Here is a 16,628-nt window from a genome sequence, read left to right on the forward strand (position 1 = left end):
CTGACTTCTGTCTTCTGTTTCTCTTGCTAGAGATGAGTTTAACATCCAAGTTCTTCATGCATTTGTGGAGCTGCACGAGTTCACCGATCTCAACCTCGTCCAGGCCTTACGGTGAGTATGTTTGCAGCCAGTACCTTGTTGAGGGAGACGGGTCTTTGGTTGTAGATCTGTCCTGCACAGTTCAGTTCAGTTCAGTCCAGTTGCTTGATTGTGTCCAGCTCTTTGTGACCCCATGGGTCCTGCACCACCTGGTGTTTTAGTGAAGTTGTACCTTGGGTGGTGATTTGAGTATATATGATCGAAATGATTGGATGGTTCAGTTCAGTTCAGTCTCTCAGTCATGTCTGACGCTTTGTGACCCCATGCACCGCAGCATGCCAGGCCTCCCTGTCCATCACCAACTCCTGGAGTTTACCCAAACTCATGTCCATTGAGTTGGTGATGCCATCCAACCATCTCATCCTCTGTCATCCCCTTCTCTCCTGTCTTCAATCTTTCCCAGCATCAGGGTCTTTTCAAATGAGTCAGCTCTTTGCATCAGGTGGCCAAAGTATTGGAGTTTCAGCTTCAACATCAGTCCTTCCAATGAACATCCAGGACTGATCTCCTTAAGATGGACTGGTTGGATCTCCTTTTCATCCAAGGGACTCTCAAGAGTCTTCTCCAACACCACACTTCAAAAGAATCAATTCTTCGGCGCTCAGCCTTCTTTATAGTCCAACTCTCACATCCGTACATGACCACTGGAAAAACCATAGCCTTGACTAGACAGACCTTTGTTGACAAAGTAATATCTCTGCTTTTTAATGTGCTGCCTAGGTTGGTCATAACTTTCCTTCCAAGGAGTAAGCATCTTTTAATTTCATGGCTACAATCACCATCTGCTTTTGGAGCCCCAAAAAATAAAGTTTGACACTGTTTCCACTGTTTCCCCATCTATTTGCCATGAAGTGATGGGACCGGATGCCATGATCTTAGTTTTCTGAATGTTGAGCTTTAAGCCAACTTTTTCACTCTCCTCTTTCACTTTCATCAAGAGGCTCTTTAGTTCTTCTTCACTTTCTGCCATAAGGGTGGTGTCATCTGCATATCTGAGGTTATTGATATTTCTCCCGGCGATCTTGATTCCAGCTTGTGCTTCCTCCAGCCCAGCGTTTCACTCATGATATACTCTTCATGTGAGTTAAATAAGCAGGGTGACAATATACAGCCTTGATGTACTCCTTTTCCTATTTGGAACCAGTCTGTTGTTCCATGTCCAGTTCTAACTGTTGCTTCCTGACCTGGTTAAAGGGGATTAAATTGAAAGCAAAATTTGTAAAACTCTTTCTCAGATCTTTCAGTTAACATTTGGAAATTGATGAATATTTCCACTTTGAATCTTTCCCAATTTCATTCAAGAAAATCCTTTAAATTTCTTGCCCTGGAACAGCAAATAGGTAGTGTGCCCTTCATTTTAGAAGGAAAAAAGTCAACATCTAATTTTTTTTTTGCTAAATCTAGTCCCCTTGTGCTTTTTGAGAAATTGTAATTTGGTATTTTCATTGCTGTTTAACAGTAAATAATATGTTTTGTGTTGTTGTTTAGGTAGGTGAAAAAAAACCCAGAATCAAACCTGTTGGCCGCGGGTTTCTGTTTGACTTAAAGGGCTTAGTCATGACTGCTTTGATAGAAAATCTCTTTTCCTGCTATGTCTTTTTTTTTTTTTTTCTTCCTGGAAATTGGAGTTCTTTTAATTGGAATTCTTATGTTATCAGTCTGAAGAGGGGAACCATTCTTTTGAATAGGAAAATCTTTTTCTTTTTTTTTTCTTTTCATAAATACATTCCCTCCTATCGAGAAGACAGAGATGTGGAGTGGTTAGCCTGCATCTGACAGAAGGCTGAAGCCCCCGACATCTCCCTTGGCTGCAGAAAGCTCTCACACACAGGGTGTCCCCCCCAGTGCCGTAACACACCCTGTCTTCACCCGCAGGCAGTTCCTGTGGAGCTTCCGGCTGCCGGGAGAGGCCCAGAAGATCGACCGGATGATGGAGGCGTTCGCCCAGCGCTACTGTCAGTGCAACCATGGGGTGTTCCAGTCCACAGGTGCGCGCGCGTCCCCTCCCGGGGCTGGCAGCGCCTACCCGGCGCTCTGCTAGGCACTGGGCCATCCCAGAACCAGAGGGGTTGGGTTCCTGCCTAAGAACATCACTTTAAATGGTGTTTGTAATGGTAAAAAGTTGGAAACTCTCCAAGTCTGCCAGTAAGGTAGTAGGCATCTAAGTAAGGGCACCTCTGAGTTATGAAGTGTACCACTATTAAAAATTATGTTTTTATGAAGAGGCTTTATTGACATGGAAAAATGCTAATAAGATTGGCCAAAAAGCAGACCTCAGAACTGTGTATCTGTTGTAATTCTGACATGTTACAGTATGCATCTCTGAGGTTCATATTTTTTAAAAATTTATCTATTTTTTAATTGAAGGATAATCACTTTACAGAATTTGGCTGTTTTCTGTTAACCCTCTGAGGTACATTTTGTGATACATTACACATAGTCACATTTATGTAAGAAAGCAAAGTAAGTTATTCCTAGGTAGTGGGATTGTAGGTGGTTTATATGTTCTTTTTCATATATTGTGTTTTCTGTACACGTTCTTCTTTTACAGTCTGAAAAAAATAAAACCCTTTTAAGTCGTGAATGCTTTACACTCTTTCTCATGCCTTGCCCTTTGCAGTTAGCGTGTACCCAGATGCGTGGGTTTTGCTTACTCTTTTGAGAGCACTGCTTTGCATTCTCAGTCTCACCTGGTGCTTCTTGTTCTTTATGGTGGGATGTTTCTGACTGGATTTTGTTTTTCCCTTTTAGACACTTGTTACGTCCTCTCATTTGCCATTATCATGTTGAACACCAGCCTGCATAACCCCAATGTCAAAGATAAGCCCACCGTGGAGAGGTTCATAGCCATGAATCGAGGCATCAACGATGGGGGAGACCTGCCCGAGGAGCTGCTCCGGGTGAGCTCAGCTCTCCTTCAAGGCCATGGGCTCAGGCGATGCTGATGGACGTGGGGTTAATCCAGTGTCTGCTCGGACCATCCACTCAGCTACATGAATTGCATTAAGAAACTAGTAGCGAGGCCCAGCGAGGAATCAGTTGGGGAGAGTGATCTATAACTCTGAGACCTAAGGCTCAAGTGGAGGTCAGGCTGCTCTCGCGTCTCTCTTGCTCCCTGGCTAGGCCTCTGTCTCTTTTGTCTCTGGGCACTGAAGGCAGAGGGGTTCTCGTGCCACTGGTGCACAGCACGCAGTGGTGCTTGTTGCATGAGTGACGGAAAAGGCGGGGGGAGAGGTCTTTCTAGGATCGGAGACATGCAGCGTCATCTTTTCTTCCAGAATCTGTATGAGAGCATAAAAAATGAACCCTTTAAAATCCCCGAAGATGATGGGAATGACCTCACCCACACTTTTTTCAACCCAGACCGAGAAGGCTGGCTATTGAAGCTCGGTAAGTGATGCCCTCTGGGTCAGGGCTCCTTACAGACGCTTAGAAAGGACGTGTGTGCACACCCGTGCATGCACTATGGGGAAAGGGGGTTTGGTACAGGAGGCTTTAAGAAGAGACTTTGGTATGAGTTCCTACTGTTCTAACAGAATTGCCTCCCAAAAGACAGTGAATGCATGGCCAGCGCCCCCCGGGACACACAGACTCCTGGGGACAGACTTGCCCACATAAATATTGCCCACGGGTATTTGCGCTCCACGTTTCCTCTCTAGGGTGGATTGAGGAGGGTTCGTTTTCAAGGCGGTTCCCTGAGGACCTCGTCCTTTTCCCTCCCCGGCCCCCCTGACCAGTGGGAGGGTGGCCAGCTGTGCCCGTCTCTCTACTTCCCATCACAAGTTTGTGCCCAGTGCTCCCGCCTCCCCCACCCCCAGTGCATCATCACCTCCTTCTGCATCTGGCTCCCCACAGGCAGCGTGCATGGCAAACCCAGGGCCCTGGCTGCAGCGCAATCCACGGCACTCTTACTCATTCTTGGGCGCTGGTTTTTTTTCCCCCCTCCTTTCCAATCCAAATCAGCCACATTAATGATTTTGTTCATTCAGAAAAACTAAAAATTGCTCCCGTTCCATCTGCCAAAAGTGAGTTGGTATTGCTGAGCTGTGTGGTCATGATCTGCCATCAGAGGGACAGGAGTGACCAAAAGGATCAGTAGGTTTTTACGCACACTCATCTGCACCTGTGACTGTTCCATTGACAGTTTCAGCATGCAGAGAGAGCCCCAGACACAATGGCGCTGATTTTTGGCCGCTGAGAGGGCGCATTCCTCTGTTCTCTTCCCCTTGGCCTTTTGATGCAGGGGTTCCTGCATTCTCAGAAGGTGTCATTGGAATGATCCTCCTGTCACCGTTCCAGCCGTAGGTCCCAGTGAGATTAGAAGTCCTTATTATACTCTGGGCTGTTACTGACACATCTGGGAAGTGCTGAAATGGAATCTTCAATTTCTGTCTCGTTCAGGAGGATTTGTATCCCCTTTTAAAATCCTAAGTCCTTGTGTTTATACATAATGACTTAATTCATAAATTCTCCTTAAAGCACTACCTCACTGATCAGAGTTTTTAATGTCTCTCAAATTGGTCAGCATACCATATATATTTAAGCCAGTAGGATCTTTGAAGGCAAGGCTCTAAAATTACTTACCCCAGAGGCAGCCACTCTACTCTGCGTCCTGATTGCTAAGTGGACAGAGTTAAAAGGAAACCTGCTGGAAATGTTAAGAAGTATATCCAAGTTTGGGTTTGCTTTCCCCTCCAGTGAGATTTGTTTAAATGCTAATACTAAGTGTTAGCTTTGACAGCCCGGATACTAAATTTAGAGCAGTACGAAGATTATCTTGGTTCTTACACCATGATGACATGTAAATTCATGAGACATCCCATATTTTTAAAGAAGAAAAAAATTTAACTAAATGTGAAACTCATTTTTAGGTCATTGCATTACTTTTTCTGAACCTCCACCAAACCCTCCTAAACTCTTCCTGTCGTGTTTTCATCGTAGCACACTTAGAATCACCCCTTCGTGTGTGTGCCACGGAAGGCGGGCCTTCCGGCCGTCTGTAGTTGTATGTGTATGTCTGTGTACGCATATAACTGTAAGAATGTGTATTCTTGTGTATACACATATGTACTTATGTATTCACAGGCTTGTGAGTGTGCATTTTCACACAACACTTTAAAAAGGAGTAGCCATCCCAAGACAGACATTTAATTTTTCCCAAAGTGATCTTCACTGTGTTTGCTCTGGATTCTGGATATAGTAATAAATGTCAGCTCGGTGAGAACTGATCGGTGGCATCTTTGGGGCCAGGATTTGGGTGGTGCCTCAGATCTTGCCTTTACCAGGTAGGGCATGGCAGATGAGGCAGGCCCCTTATTCCCACGCCAGACAGTGGCGTTTGCCCCGTGGCTGTTTTTATGTCCCCATCCCCCACCCCGGCAGACATGAATGACTAATACAGTGCACCTTAAGATTAAGGAGTCGGGTTTAATTTCTTTGTTTTAATTTTCTTTTCTCCCTCATTTGTATGTTTCCATGATTTTGGCTCTCCTTTTCCTTGCCCCAAACTCCAGGAGGTATGTAATCCCCTCAACCCTGCTCGCTCGCTCTGCCCAGGCCACTGTAATCGCTGCAGCGTTTTCTTATTTTTGTTATTTTTGGTTATTTTGTTTCTTAATTGCTGGTGGTAGTGTTAATGCTGCTTCTAACTTAACCATACAGTCCCTCGGGAACTGGTCAGGCTTGGGGGCGTGGAGGGATTTTCATCTTTCCCTGGTAGAGGTGGTGCACGGTGTGTCCAATAGCTGGGCCCAGATGTGGAATAATTTGACCTTTCCTGAGGGCAGTAGTGTAAGAAAACACAGTAAGAGCGGGTCTATAAAAGCAAGCAAAGCAGCCACTGGATTCTCTCTTGGACTTAATTGGTCAGGTGGACGCTATATTGTTGATTCAAATTGGCACCTATGAATTTCCGAGATTTCTCAAGTGGAGAAAAGGAGGAGGAGAAGGAAGTGACTCCCACGGCCGTGTGCTTCTGGCACACCTCCCATGACCGGAGAAGCAAACTAGGAAAAGAATTAAATTAGACAACGTAGGACATTTGCCTTTGCATGAAAAAGGGAAATGATGTTTCTTAAACTCAGAATGAGGCCAAGTAAGGTTTTAAAAAAAAGAAGACAAAAACTCCAAAACCCCTTCTTGAAGGCCTTCCGTTTAATTTCCTGTTTGGGGGGAGGGCATTACAACCTCGGCTCTGTTTTTTATGTTTTGTTTTTTTCCCGCCTCTCTTTCAATGAGTCATTGTTCAGACCCCCAAATTGGCCTCTTAGTTATGTCGCTGGTGTCTGCCCTCCCCTTGCTGGTTTCGGGGCACATGTTTTCCAGATGAGGAGTCCCTGGATGTCTGCTCCAGAGGCACTTGAGCAGAGCCACACAGGAAAGAACGGCCCCAACACTGATGTGTATAAAACGTTTTGGGGCCTTGTCAGGTGGTTCCCAGCTCCCGGGGAGCCAGAGTCAGGCCTTTGTATCAACGGGGTGGAGGCCCGTGGGCTGGGCAGTGGTCCTGTGAGTTCCTCAGGGACTGTCTTAGGTGCGCGCAGCGGTCTGTCTGCTTGTTTCATGTCTGTTTTCCTTCCAACATAATATGTGCCCCTGGGACCGCGCGATGCTCCATGGTAGGAGCTCGTTAACGCTGCAGGTCGTTGGGAAATAGCCAGGCTTTCATCGCCAGGGAGAGGCTTTGTCCGGCTTTGCTTTCTGTCCTAGATTTCTTCCCGTCTACCTCCTTTTGGCATCTGACCCCTCTTCCACAACCTCCCAAGATCCGAGGGCCCCCGGGGTGGTCCTGTGAAGGGAGCGCACGGCAGTGGGCGTGGGCTGAGGTGTCCTGTGGGGGGTGCCCCACGTGGGGTGCAGGTCCAAGAGGCAGAAGAGCCATTTCCTCAGATGCTGACGGGGGCGGGCTTCCTTTTCACAGCCAATCAGCTCAAGTTCTAAGTATATCCTTGTCTTCCTTCTCCTGATTTATTTTGGTTCTGCCCAGCCTCTCCCATTTCCTCATGCATGTCATATTTCCATCCATGGTTTTCCTGATTCATGCCCTAGGGCCTCAGGGGCCAGAAGCACGTGCTCACAGAAGCTGGCAGTCGCTACTGGGGAGAGAGTCAGTCTTTGCTTGACACCAGCACGGGATAGGGGATTCGGGGTGGGGGGCGTAGCCCGTGCTGGCTTACGGCCAAGTTCCTTTCCTAACCAAGGTCTGTGCCATTGAGAACCTCGGCAGTTCACGATCAGTCGCTTAACATCCCAGAGTTTGGGCACCCGAGCAGAGCCGTGCCAGGAGCCCAGAAGTCGGGGCTTAACCTCCCAGAGTTTGGGCACCCGAGCAGAGCCGTGCCAGGAGCCCAGAAGTCGGGCGGCCCTCCGAGTTGCTGCCGGGACCTGTGCTGGACCCTTGATTTCTGGGACAGGATCTGCATCGCTCCAGCAACCAGATCCTTTGAGGAAACCAGGAGTGAGGGCACAGCCACATCCTGGAAGCTGGAGACGCTCCCTCTAAAGCCCCTGCTCATCTGTTGGGGGTGAGGGGCAAGCGAGGAAGCGTGACTGGAGTCATTGGATTCACACGTTGTGGCCCTTGTTTTCTGAGGATCGGAGAAGCAGTGCTCTCTGTAGGTCACATTGGCAGAGAGCACGCCTCCTGTCCAGGGCAGCACGAGGTGTTTGTGAAACGGCCTGCATATCTTAACCACGTGAAGGCTTTTCATTTGGTTCGTATTCAGAAAACTTTCCCTGGACCTGGTGTGCGTTGAGGAGAACAACTGTGCTCAGAGTCAGGCTGAGAACAGGGTGTGCCTTCCCTCACCAAGGTCACGGTGAAGTTTCCCTTCCTTCATGTCGTCTCAGGACAACATCATGACTCTGATGTTTCCTTTGATTGAGCAACGTTTAAAAGGACTGAGGGAGCCTCCACCTGCTCACCGCCACCCCTGAGAGCTCACTTGGCTCATGGCTTCCTCCTCCAGTTATTATTGTTTCAAGCTTCTGGTGAGAAGTCCACAGTTGAATAGGTACCTCAGCCTACCAGTGGATTCTTCCCTGTTCCAGGAATCCTGCTTTGTCCCACCCAGGACTCTGGGGGAATTGAGGACACTGGCCCAGAAACCTAAAAAGCTAGAGTAGAAACATACTACCATCAAGAAGGTGGGCTAAAAGGTGAAACTGCAGGACTGTGCGTTCCTTGCTCCAGGAAGACTGGATTTGATTGTGAGGGGATTAAGATGTTACTTCCCAGCTCTTCTCCTGCCCTCTTCTGATAAAACCCTGGGCTGGTGGACCGGCAGTGTAGTGTGGCCAGGGGGCTGACCCTCTCCCCTCCTCTGTGTGCGCCCATTTCCACTGCATCCATAGGCTTCTGCTGATGCTTCTCTGGTTCATCACTGTCCCGGCTCCCTCCCCAGCCCGTGCGCTCATCTGCTGTCCTGATGTCATCTGCAGGGGGCCACCCGACTTGCTTGCTCTGCTTGTTCCCACAGACTTTCACACTGTGAAAGGTGCTTCTGTTTTGGCTCTGTGTCTCGTTACTGATGTAAATCTGCCATGGTCTCAGTGTCTTCCTGGCGCCCTGCCTTCGCTTCCTCATCCCGCACCCTGGCCAGTGGACTCCTATCCAATACGCATCTCTCTTTGCTCTCCAGGTGGCAGGGTAAAGACCTGGAAAAGACGCTGGTTCATTCTGACTGACAACTGCCTTTACTACTTTGAATACACGACGGTGAGCGCCTGCTGGTCGGCTGGGACAAGGGGTGGGCCAGGCCTTGTGGTTAAGCAGCTCTAATCAGATAAGATTGGAGGAGGTGGGGGCGACAGTCAGATGCTGCATCTTAGAGCGGGAGAAGAGTCTAAGTGAAGTGGGAGGGCTAAGAGGAATCTCAAAACTGGGGCATGGGCGTGGGAATGAAGTTGTAACACAATACAAATACTTGTTACATACAAGTCCTGTTTGTAACAAGACCTATGAGCATAAAGATTGTACAGTAAAACCTTTTCTGAAGCTCCCTCTAACAGAGTCCCCAGGAGGCCTGGCAGGTTGGTGGGCTCAGATTGGAGCCCTCTCAGACAGGCTTCCCATGGCAGGGCGCCCTTGTTTCTGCCCTGTTCCCTGGGCATCGGAAGAGGAAACATGTACTGCTGGCAGCACTGGAGGGTGTGTTGCCTAAATCAGGGCAGTTGAGATCCTCCTGCGAGAAGGAGGGCTTTAGAAGTGTCTTGTGTAATAAAGGCGGGGCCCCATGGGACAGTGTTTGTTTGATGCTCAGTGGGAGCCAGGAGGTCCACACCTGGCCCTTTGCAGCTTGAGGGTAAGCAGGTTCCTCTGTGTCCCACACGGTGGTTCTTTAGCTGGTAGACAGCATGTGGATGTGGCTTCTCACCTGGGAGTGAGAGTCCTGACAGTGTCAGCTGGTGGCTCAGCCACTCAGCAGTTTCCAAGGAAGACGGACCAGGATTTTGCGTGTGACGGGCTAAACTCCTGCCACAGAAGTTCTGCAGCTTTGCTTTTCTGTTACGAAAATCCTTTCAAATATGAAAGTAATGTATTTCAAATACCAAAAACAGTACAAACATTTTTTTCACCCCATCAAAGTACCACTATGAACAATTTGGTAAATTTCCTTCTGTTTTGCCCCCGTTCCCCGGACATGTATTGGCCTTTTTCTTCTAGACTGATGACATCTCTAAAATGTTGTTTAGATCTTTTTCATTGGTCTCTGGGTTAAAATGAACTCAATACAGGCATCTCAGCAGTGCACCCCTAGGTCCCCTGTAGTGTCAGTGGTAGAGCAGTGAGATTCTGGAATCTTGTGGTTCTTAAAATGATGCCGACCATGCTGGTGTTACCTGAATTCAGTCTAGCAGTGCATCAGCATTTTATCAGGCAGTGGGAACCAGAGAAAATGTTCCCAAAGATGCTGACGGGGGAGCCTCGGGCTTAAGATGGTAGGTGGAGACGTCCTCATGGAATTACCTAATAAAGAGGGAAAATCTAGTAGAAATAAGTGGGAACAAAGCAGCCGGATAAGGAAAAGGCAGAACTCAGTCAGCACGCTTCCTATTTGGCAGAAGGGGCCGCAGCGCGTCCTGGAGCCAGCAGAAGGGCCCTTGCTGTGCAGGCAGGCACAACTAACCCCAGACCTCCCCGCCCCGTGCCCAAGTCTGGGAGAAGCAAACTCAGTAGGAGTTTTTCCCTTTACCCCTTTGGATGGAGGAGTAGAGAGGGTAGAAACCAGGGAAAAGTGGAAAAACAGGACTCACTATATCAGTAAAAGCTCCAAGTATGTGTTCATGTGAGAAGACTGTCTGTGGAGGGTCTGGAGTATGCGTCAGCTCCAACACATGCTGGATACCAGCAGCCTCAGGGGAGAGTCAGGGCTCAGGGTGTCTGAGGGCATTCCCTCCACTCACTCCTCTCCTGAGGGTCTGAAGTGGCCAGAATACAAAATATCCAACCCTCCAGAAGTTTCAGACTAAAAACAAATAAGAATTAAAACTGCATATTCAAAATATAGCTATATAATTGTGGAATTATAACTTATTAACAAATAAGTTAAACCTTTAAGGCACGATTAGCTAGAAATGTTGGAGAAGGCAATGGCAACCTGCTCCAGTACTCTTGCCTGGAGAATCCCATGGGTGGAGGAGCCATCCCTCTGGTGGGCTGCAGACCATGGGGTCACGAAGAGTCAGACACGACTAAGCGACTTCACTTTCACTTTTCACTTTCATGCGTTGGAGAAGGAAATGGCAACCCACTCCAGTGTTCTTGCCTGGAGAATCCCAGGGACAGGGGAGCCTGGTGGGCTGCCATCTGTGGGGTCGCACAGAGTCATACACAACTGAAGCGACTTAGCAGCAGCCACAGCCAGAAGTGTAATTCCTGTTCTAGAGGAAAGGCTTGAGGTAGTCCCAGAGATTGAAAGATAAGCATTAAAGCAGTTAGTGGGACTTCCCTGGTGATCCAGTGGTTTAGACTCCAAGCTCCCAATGCAGGGGGCCTGGGTTCAATCCCTGGTCAGGGAACTAGATCCCACATGCTGCAACTAAGAGTTCACATGCCACGACTAAAGATCCTGCATGCTGCAACCAAGATCTGGTGCAGCCAAATAAATAAAATATTGGGGGTGGGGGGGGATGGGAAGGAGAGCTAAGAGGTGAGAATGCTCCTAGTGCCAGAATACTAGGACCTGCAAATGCAAAGACAGGTCATGAGATTATAGCCCTGAAAAGGAGAAAGAAACCTGAGTCTGCAGATCAAAAGGGTGCACATGGTATTTTAGGAACATTTGCTCCAGGAAGTGTGGCATGGCCCAGTTAAACTGTTGACCTTGGAACACAGTCTTTGGCCATTGGTGTCTGGACATTTGAGAGAGGAGGTGTGAAGGCTGCTGGTCAGGTGCCAGCAGGTGTGGAAGTGGCCTTGGCTGAGATGGGAAGCCCTGCAGGAGGGCTAGTTGGGGGTGAGGGGACACGGGGCTCTGTTCTGGACAGGAGTCTCTGTTCTGGACAGGGGCGCCTTTTTGGTCCAGGTGGAGTTGTCAGGCAGGCAGTGTCCCTTTGAGGATCCTACAGCCTGGAGCAGGAAGACGGGACCGGAGGTGGTGATAAGGTAGTGACACGTGATGCAGCTGTCGTCCGGATGTTGGGGGCACAGAACTGGGGCCACCCAGGGCAAGACTGGGGCTTCCTAGCTTTGCTGACACTAGAACTGAGGCTTGAAAGATGAGTTAGGCAAAGGAGCAAGAAGGTTTTGTGTGAAAGGGACTTACACGTTCCCCACTGGAAGGCCACCCACAGCTCTTGTCACACTCATGCTTTCAGAGCGTCTGCGGAAGCACCTCTTCCAAAGGCCTCTCTGCTGTAGAGGTTCGTCTGTGATGTGCTGACAACACCCACACGTTTCTTGACCCTGTTCTCGTCTTAGAACATAGGGTGTGGGCTCCAGCGCTGATTTGTGGGCTTCAGGTCATGGGGGCACAGAGGTCGGGCTGAGCCACTGTGTGAAGGCAACAGGACAGGGGTCCGGAAGCCGAGCAGTGAGGTCTCTCTCCATCTCTCATGCAGGACAAGGAGCCCCGGGGAATTATTCCGCTAGAGAATCTGAGTATCCGGGAGGTGGAAGACTCCAAAAAACCAGTGAGTATTTTTGATGAGCTGCTTCAGGGGGACAGAAGAGATGGGCCTAGCAGCTGTTTAACACAAGATGAAGTCACAAAGGTTTACCGTTGACCTTGGGCAACACGGTTAGGGCTGCGCAGGTCCCCTTATTGTTCTCAGTGGCAACTGCTGCAGTAGAGTACTGTCTGTGCTGGGCCGAGTCCTTGGAGGCTGAGCCCCTGCTGCATAGACGGAGGCCACCTGTCAGTCAGACGTGGTCTCTTAATGTGCAGAAGGTTGGTGCTCACCCCCGTCTTACTCCAGGGCCAAGGACTTCAAAAAACTCCAAAAGTACTAATTTAGTTTAGCCTAACTTTAAAATTATCTTTACAGGTGAGGCAAAGGTGAAAGAAACTAAATAGTGTCCTTCTTTCTGTCCATCTGCTTCAGTGTCACTTCCTAACTATCACACGAGGTGTAGGATTGTCCTGGCTTAAAAGGCTTGAGCAAGCTCTCATGATTGGGCCACTTATTTTATGATCTTCAGATGGCTTATAAATATTTTTCCTTTGTTTTGGATTGTTGTATTGCTGACTTGGCTGTAAAAGGCATTCGGTTACCTGCAGTTGTCTCCATATTTTCTATACCTTAGGAGTAGAGCTAACGTGTATCTGCTTGGTATCTTTGCTAGTAAGACCTATTTATATACAATGTATGTTCTCCAGGATTCCATTTTTAGGCTACTCTTTTCCAAAGGAAATGTATGTTTCCTATATTTTATGAAAGTCAGAATAAAGAAATTAACTTTTTTTTTTTAATAAAAATTGGAAAATAAATGAACCTTTTTTTTTTTTCTCTTGGTCAGCAGCTTTCTTAGATCTTTATCACTTGCTCTCTCTTTCTTAATTCTCAGAACTGCTTTGAACTTTACATCCCCGACAATAAAGACCAAGTGATTAAGGCCTGTAAGACGGAGGCTGATGGGCGTGTGGTTGAGGGCAACCACACGGTGTACCGCATCTCAGCCCCAACCCCCGAGGAGAAGGAGGACTGGATCAAGTGCATCAAGTAGGTGACATATGACAGCTTGGACCTTGCGTCTCCGATAGTCACGCCCCAGCTGCCTGTGTGCGGCCCGCCCCACCTCAGCACCCCTCGTGCTGAATCCGGCGTGGGTAATTTGGTGACTTTTCACTGGGTCCCTGGATTCTTGACCCTTGGACATTTTTAAGAGAGTACCTCACGTGTCGGTTTCTCAAGAGCAGCTCCTGGCTCCACGGAGGGGACTGGTGAGCAGGCTTACATGCACAGACGCCACTGGTCAGACTGGCCTTCTCATGTCTTTGGAAGCAGGTCGCATCTTCATGGTGACAGTTCAGCAGAAATTGTAACCATTCCCTTTTATAATTCCTTAATCCTGCGAGACACTGTTGTCCCATTTACAGATGGGCAAACTGAGGCCTATTGAGGATAAATGGTAAACGCTTGTCGAAGTCATGTGGCAATGATCCACGGTCATAAAGCAGAGCCCCACACTCCCCATTGAGCTGGGAAGAAGAGAAGGTCTGGGAGAAGGCAGGTGTAAACAGATTCTCAGATCCAGGGCTCTCCCTGGTCCCTGCTCTGCCTGTCACTGACTTTATCACAGGGGAGGTATCCTGCTGCAGCCCCTCTTCTCCACGCCCCCCCGGGGCTTCTGCGAACCCTGTCCCCCCCACCGTCATGCCCACTGCCCATCACCATGCTTGTCTCCATGGCTCTTCCTCCTGGGAGCACGTCCTCACTCTCGCCACTGGTGCTGCGTTCATTAGGCGTGACCCAGCCGTCTCCCGGGTGTCCCCAGGACCAGAGTGAGGATGGCCACGGGGAGCACACCTGCATGTGCAGCTGGGCGGGGCCTCCAGACCTGAGCATGTCATGTGTCCCGTGGCGTCCCTGGGGGCTGGCCCACCCGGGAAGCCGAGGTGGACTCCTTGCCCTGACGCCCCGAAGACGGAAGCAGGATTCCCTCCCGACCTCTCCACATGGTCAGACCTCTCCACATGGCAGAGTCCTTTGGGACATGTCCCGGCCCTGTCCAGGTCCTGCCTCCCGTCCACACGTCCTCTCTGTGAACAGGGCCGGGTCAGCTCGCAGGAGCCATTGTGTGCCTGGTCACGTGCCTGTGTGCTCTCAGTCACATGGGCTTGGGACAAGCCCGGAAACTGTCGGCACTTGGAATACCACTTCTCTGGAAAAGCAAATGAAACTTCAAGTTGTGGATCACAGCTCGCTTGAAAGTGGAGAATGACTGGTATAAAGGGGCAGCAGGGGGCCGTGGCCTGCCGTCGCCGCCTGTGCAGGTGCCTCTGGGGCCAGTGTGGGGGCTGCCCGGGCTCTCTCCCCACCGGGCTGTGGATGCCGGGCAGGCCACTGGCTGCTGCTCAGGCCCCTGCTGCCCAGTGACGGGTCTTGGCTGTTGAGCTGGTGCACTTGGGGACTCAGAAGTTGCTCAGTACAGACTGCAGCTGCCAGCCAGGTGCACCACATGCCAGGTGACACACAGGGTATGTGGCAGTTACTGCTCCAGACAGATGCCACTGTCATCACAGAACTGAAGCATCGCGATGGTTTCCCTGAGTCAGAGCACAGCTGTGAGGTGTGGAGGACTCCTGAACTTAAGTTGATTCATTGGTTAAAACAGGCAACAAGCGCCCCACAGTTAGCTTGTTACCTGTACCTCATCTCCCTCAAGACTTGTCTTCTGTGCCACGTGTGGGTCCAGTGAAGGCTGATGCCACGACGTGGCCTTTACAGGGACGGTCAGGCGGCTGAGGGGAGTGTGTGGGCACGGCTGCCACTAGGAAGCCCTGGCCTGGGGTTGTACCTCCTGTTCCTCTTCCTCGGTCCCCGCTGATTTCTCTCCTTTTCTGTGCTGCAGGGCGGCCATCAGCAGGGACCCTTTCTACGAGATGCTGGCCGCACGGAAGAAGAAAGTGTCCTCCACGAAAAGACACTGAGTCTGCACAGCCAGCGGGGCCCGCATGCCCGGCGAGTGCTTCCCAGCCAGTGAGGCCCAGGGTGGCTGCCGAGCCTCCAACAGAGTGGGAGCGTCTGGCCAGGCATCACCCTGAATTCCTAGAGACTAGCTTCAGCTTTTGCTAATTTTTTTAAGTGGGAGAAGGGTAGGTGGTCACCCCTGAGGAAGGGGGCCTGACGCCTTCACACTTGGCTTTTGAGCCTTTCTCTCTAAAAAAGAACAGAGCTCCTGTAGGCCAGGCCACCCCCCGCAGGTCTCTGCTCAGCGGGTCTGAGAGCAGAGCTCAGAGCCCACCATTTACCTCTCGGTTATTCCCTGGGAAGAAGCCTTCAACCCTGCACCATAAATACGTGTATCTGTATCTTATTATATGTTAAGGAAAAAGGGGGAATGGAAGAGAAGCCACATACTATAAAGATATATTTTTGTTTTTTAAAGAAAGAGAGAAAGTAGAGCTGTCCAGATGCGTTCTGTCCCATGTGCTTCGGGAAGCTTCTCCCTGGAGAAGAAGTTCTCTGGACCACTGCTGCAGGTGTCAGCCCAGGGCAGGGGCTGGGCAGACTGCCTCCCCATGCTCATGGGGGCTTGGCTGGGTGGGAGAGGGGGTGGCGAGAGGGTGGAGGGGGCTGCGTGTCGAGGACAGCCTCGGGGTCTGCAGGGCAGCGCCAGCCACTCCAGTCAGTGCTTGTCTTTCCTGGTGCTTGGGGAGCACTGCGGGGAGAAGGGAGTCTGCCTGCCGCCTGCGCTCTTCTTTCTCTTTCAGGATTCATTCTTGTCGGGCTTTAAAATAGAAAGTCAGCATCTTTCCTTGAGCTACATACCTAATAACCAAAACTGTGAGGAAGGCAGTCCCATCAGAGGTTCTGGGATGACCTGTTTCTTACTTGGTTTTCCTTCTTTCTGCCCCTACGCTCCAGTCCTCGTTTTAGAGGAAGGAGCAGGTCTGACCCGATCACCTGAGGGCTTCAGCCTTCTCTGCCTCAGAACTGGCCCTCACCTCGACCACGCCGTGGGTTTAGTGGTGGCCCTCGGAGGGGAGCAGGCCTTCACCTGCGCGGCAGGGTCAGGGCGAGGGGAGCCAGGGGGTGAGGGCTCGGCCCCTGCTCCTGACGCATGGCTGGAAGGAGCCGCGGCCACCGCTCTCCTGCTGTTCTCTCAGGGACTCTCATCTGGGCCCGGCACCCAGTCCAGGCAGAGCAGGGCCGGCGGGACCATCGCCGCCAGACGCCTCCCAGGCTGTGTGACCCCGACTCCTCCAACTCCTTCCAGGCAGGCTCGCATCTCTGGAAATAGCTTTGGTAAAGGGGAGTTGGGGGGCTTTCTAGGCCCCACCTTTGTGTCGGTCCTCCCTGGAGTGGCTTCAAGCGTTTTAATGCCGGAGCTTGTGAAGGTGACAGGAGAGGGTCCAGGCTGGTAA

The 16,628-nt window shown here is 50.3% G+C and overlaps 1 protein-coding gene across 1 annotated transcript in view; it reads left to right on the forward strand.

Annotated features, from left to right (window-relative positions):
- The window catches only part of CYTH1 (cytohesin 1), a 75,337-nt gene extending 59,595 nt beyond the window's left edge, over nucleotides 1-15,742 (forward strand). The window contains exons 6-13 of the mRNA XM_068976261.1: nucleotides 31-111; nucleotides 1,975-2,087; nucleotides 2,851-2,999; nucleotides 3,378-3,489; nucleotides 8,739-8,815; nucleotides 12,160-12,231; nucleotides 13,106-13,260; nucleotides 15,113-15,742. Coding sequence (XP_068832362.1) covers nucleotides 31-111; nucleotides 1,975-2,087; nucleotides 2,851-2,999; nucleotides 3,378-3,489; nucleotides 8,739-8,815; nucleotides 12,160-12,231; nucleotides 13,106-13,260; nucleotides 15,113-15,191 — 838 coding nt within the window. The 3' untranslated portion in view covers nucleotides 15,192-15,742. The remainder of the gene's footprint in view (nucleotides 1-30; nucleotides 112-1,974; nucleotides 2,088-2,850; nucleotides 3,000-3,377; nucleotides 3,490-8,738; nucleotides 8,816-12,159; nucleotides 12,232-13,105; nucleotides 13,261-15,112) is intronic.
- Nucleotides 15,743-16,628: the final 886 nt, after the last annotated feature.

Source organism: Capricornis sumatraensis, chromosome 8 (assembly GCF_032405125.1).
Source record: "Capricornis sumatraensis isolate serow.1 chromosome 8, serow.2, whole genome shotgun sequence".
In the NCBI taxonomy this organism is placed as follows: domain Eukaryota; kingdom Metazoa; phylum Chordata; class Mammalia; order Artiodactyla; family Bovidae; genus Capricornis; species Capricornis sumatraensis.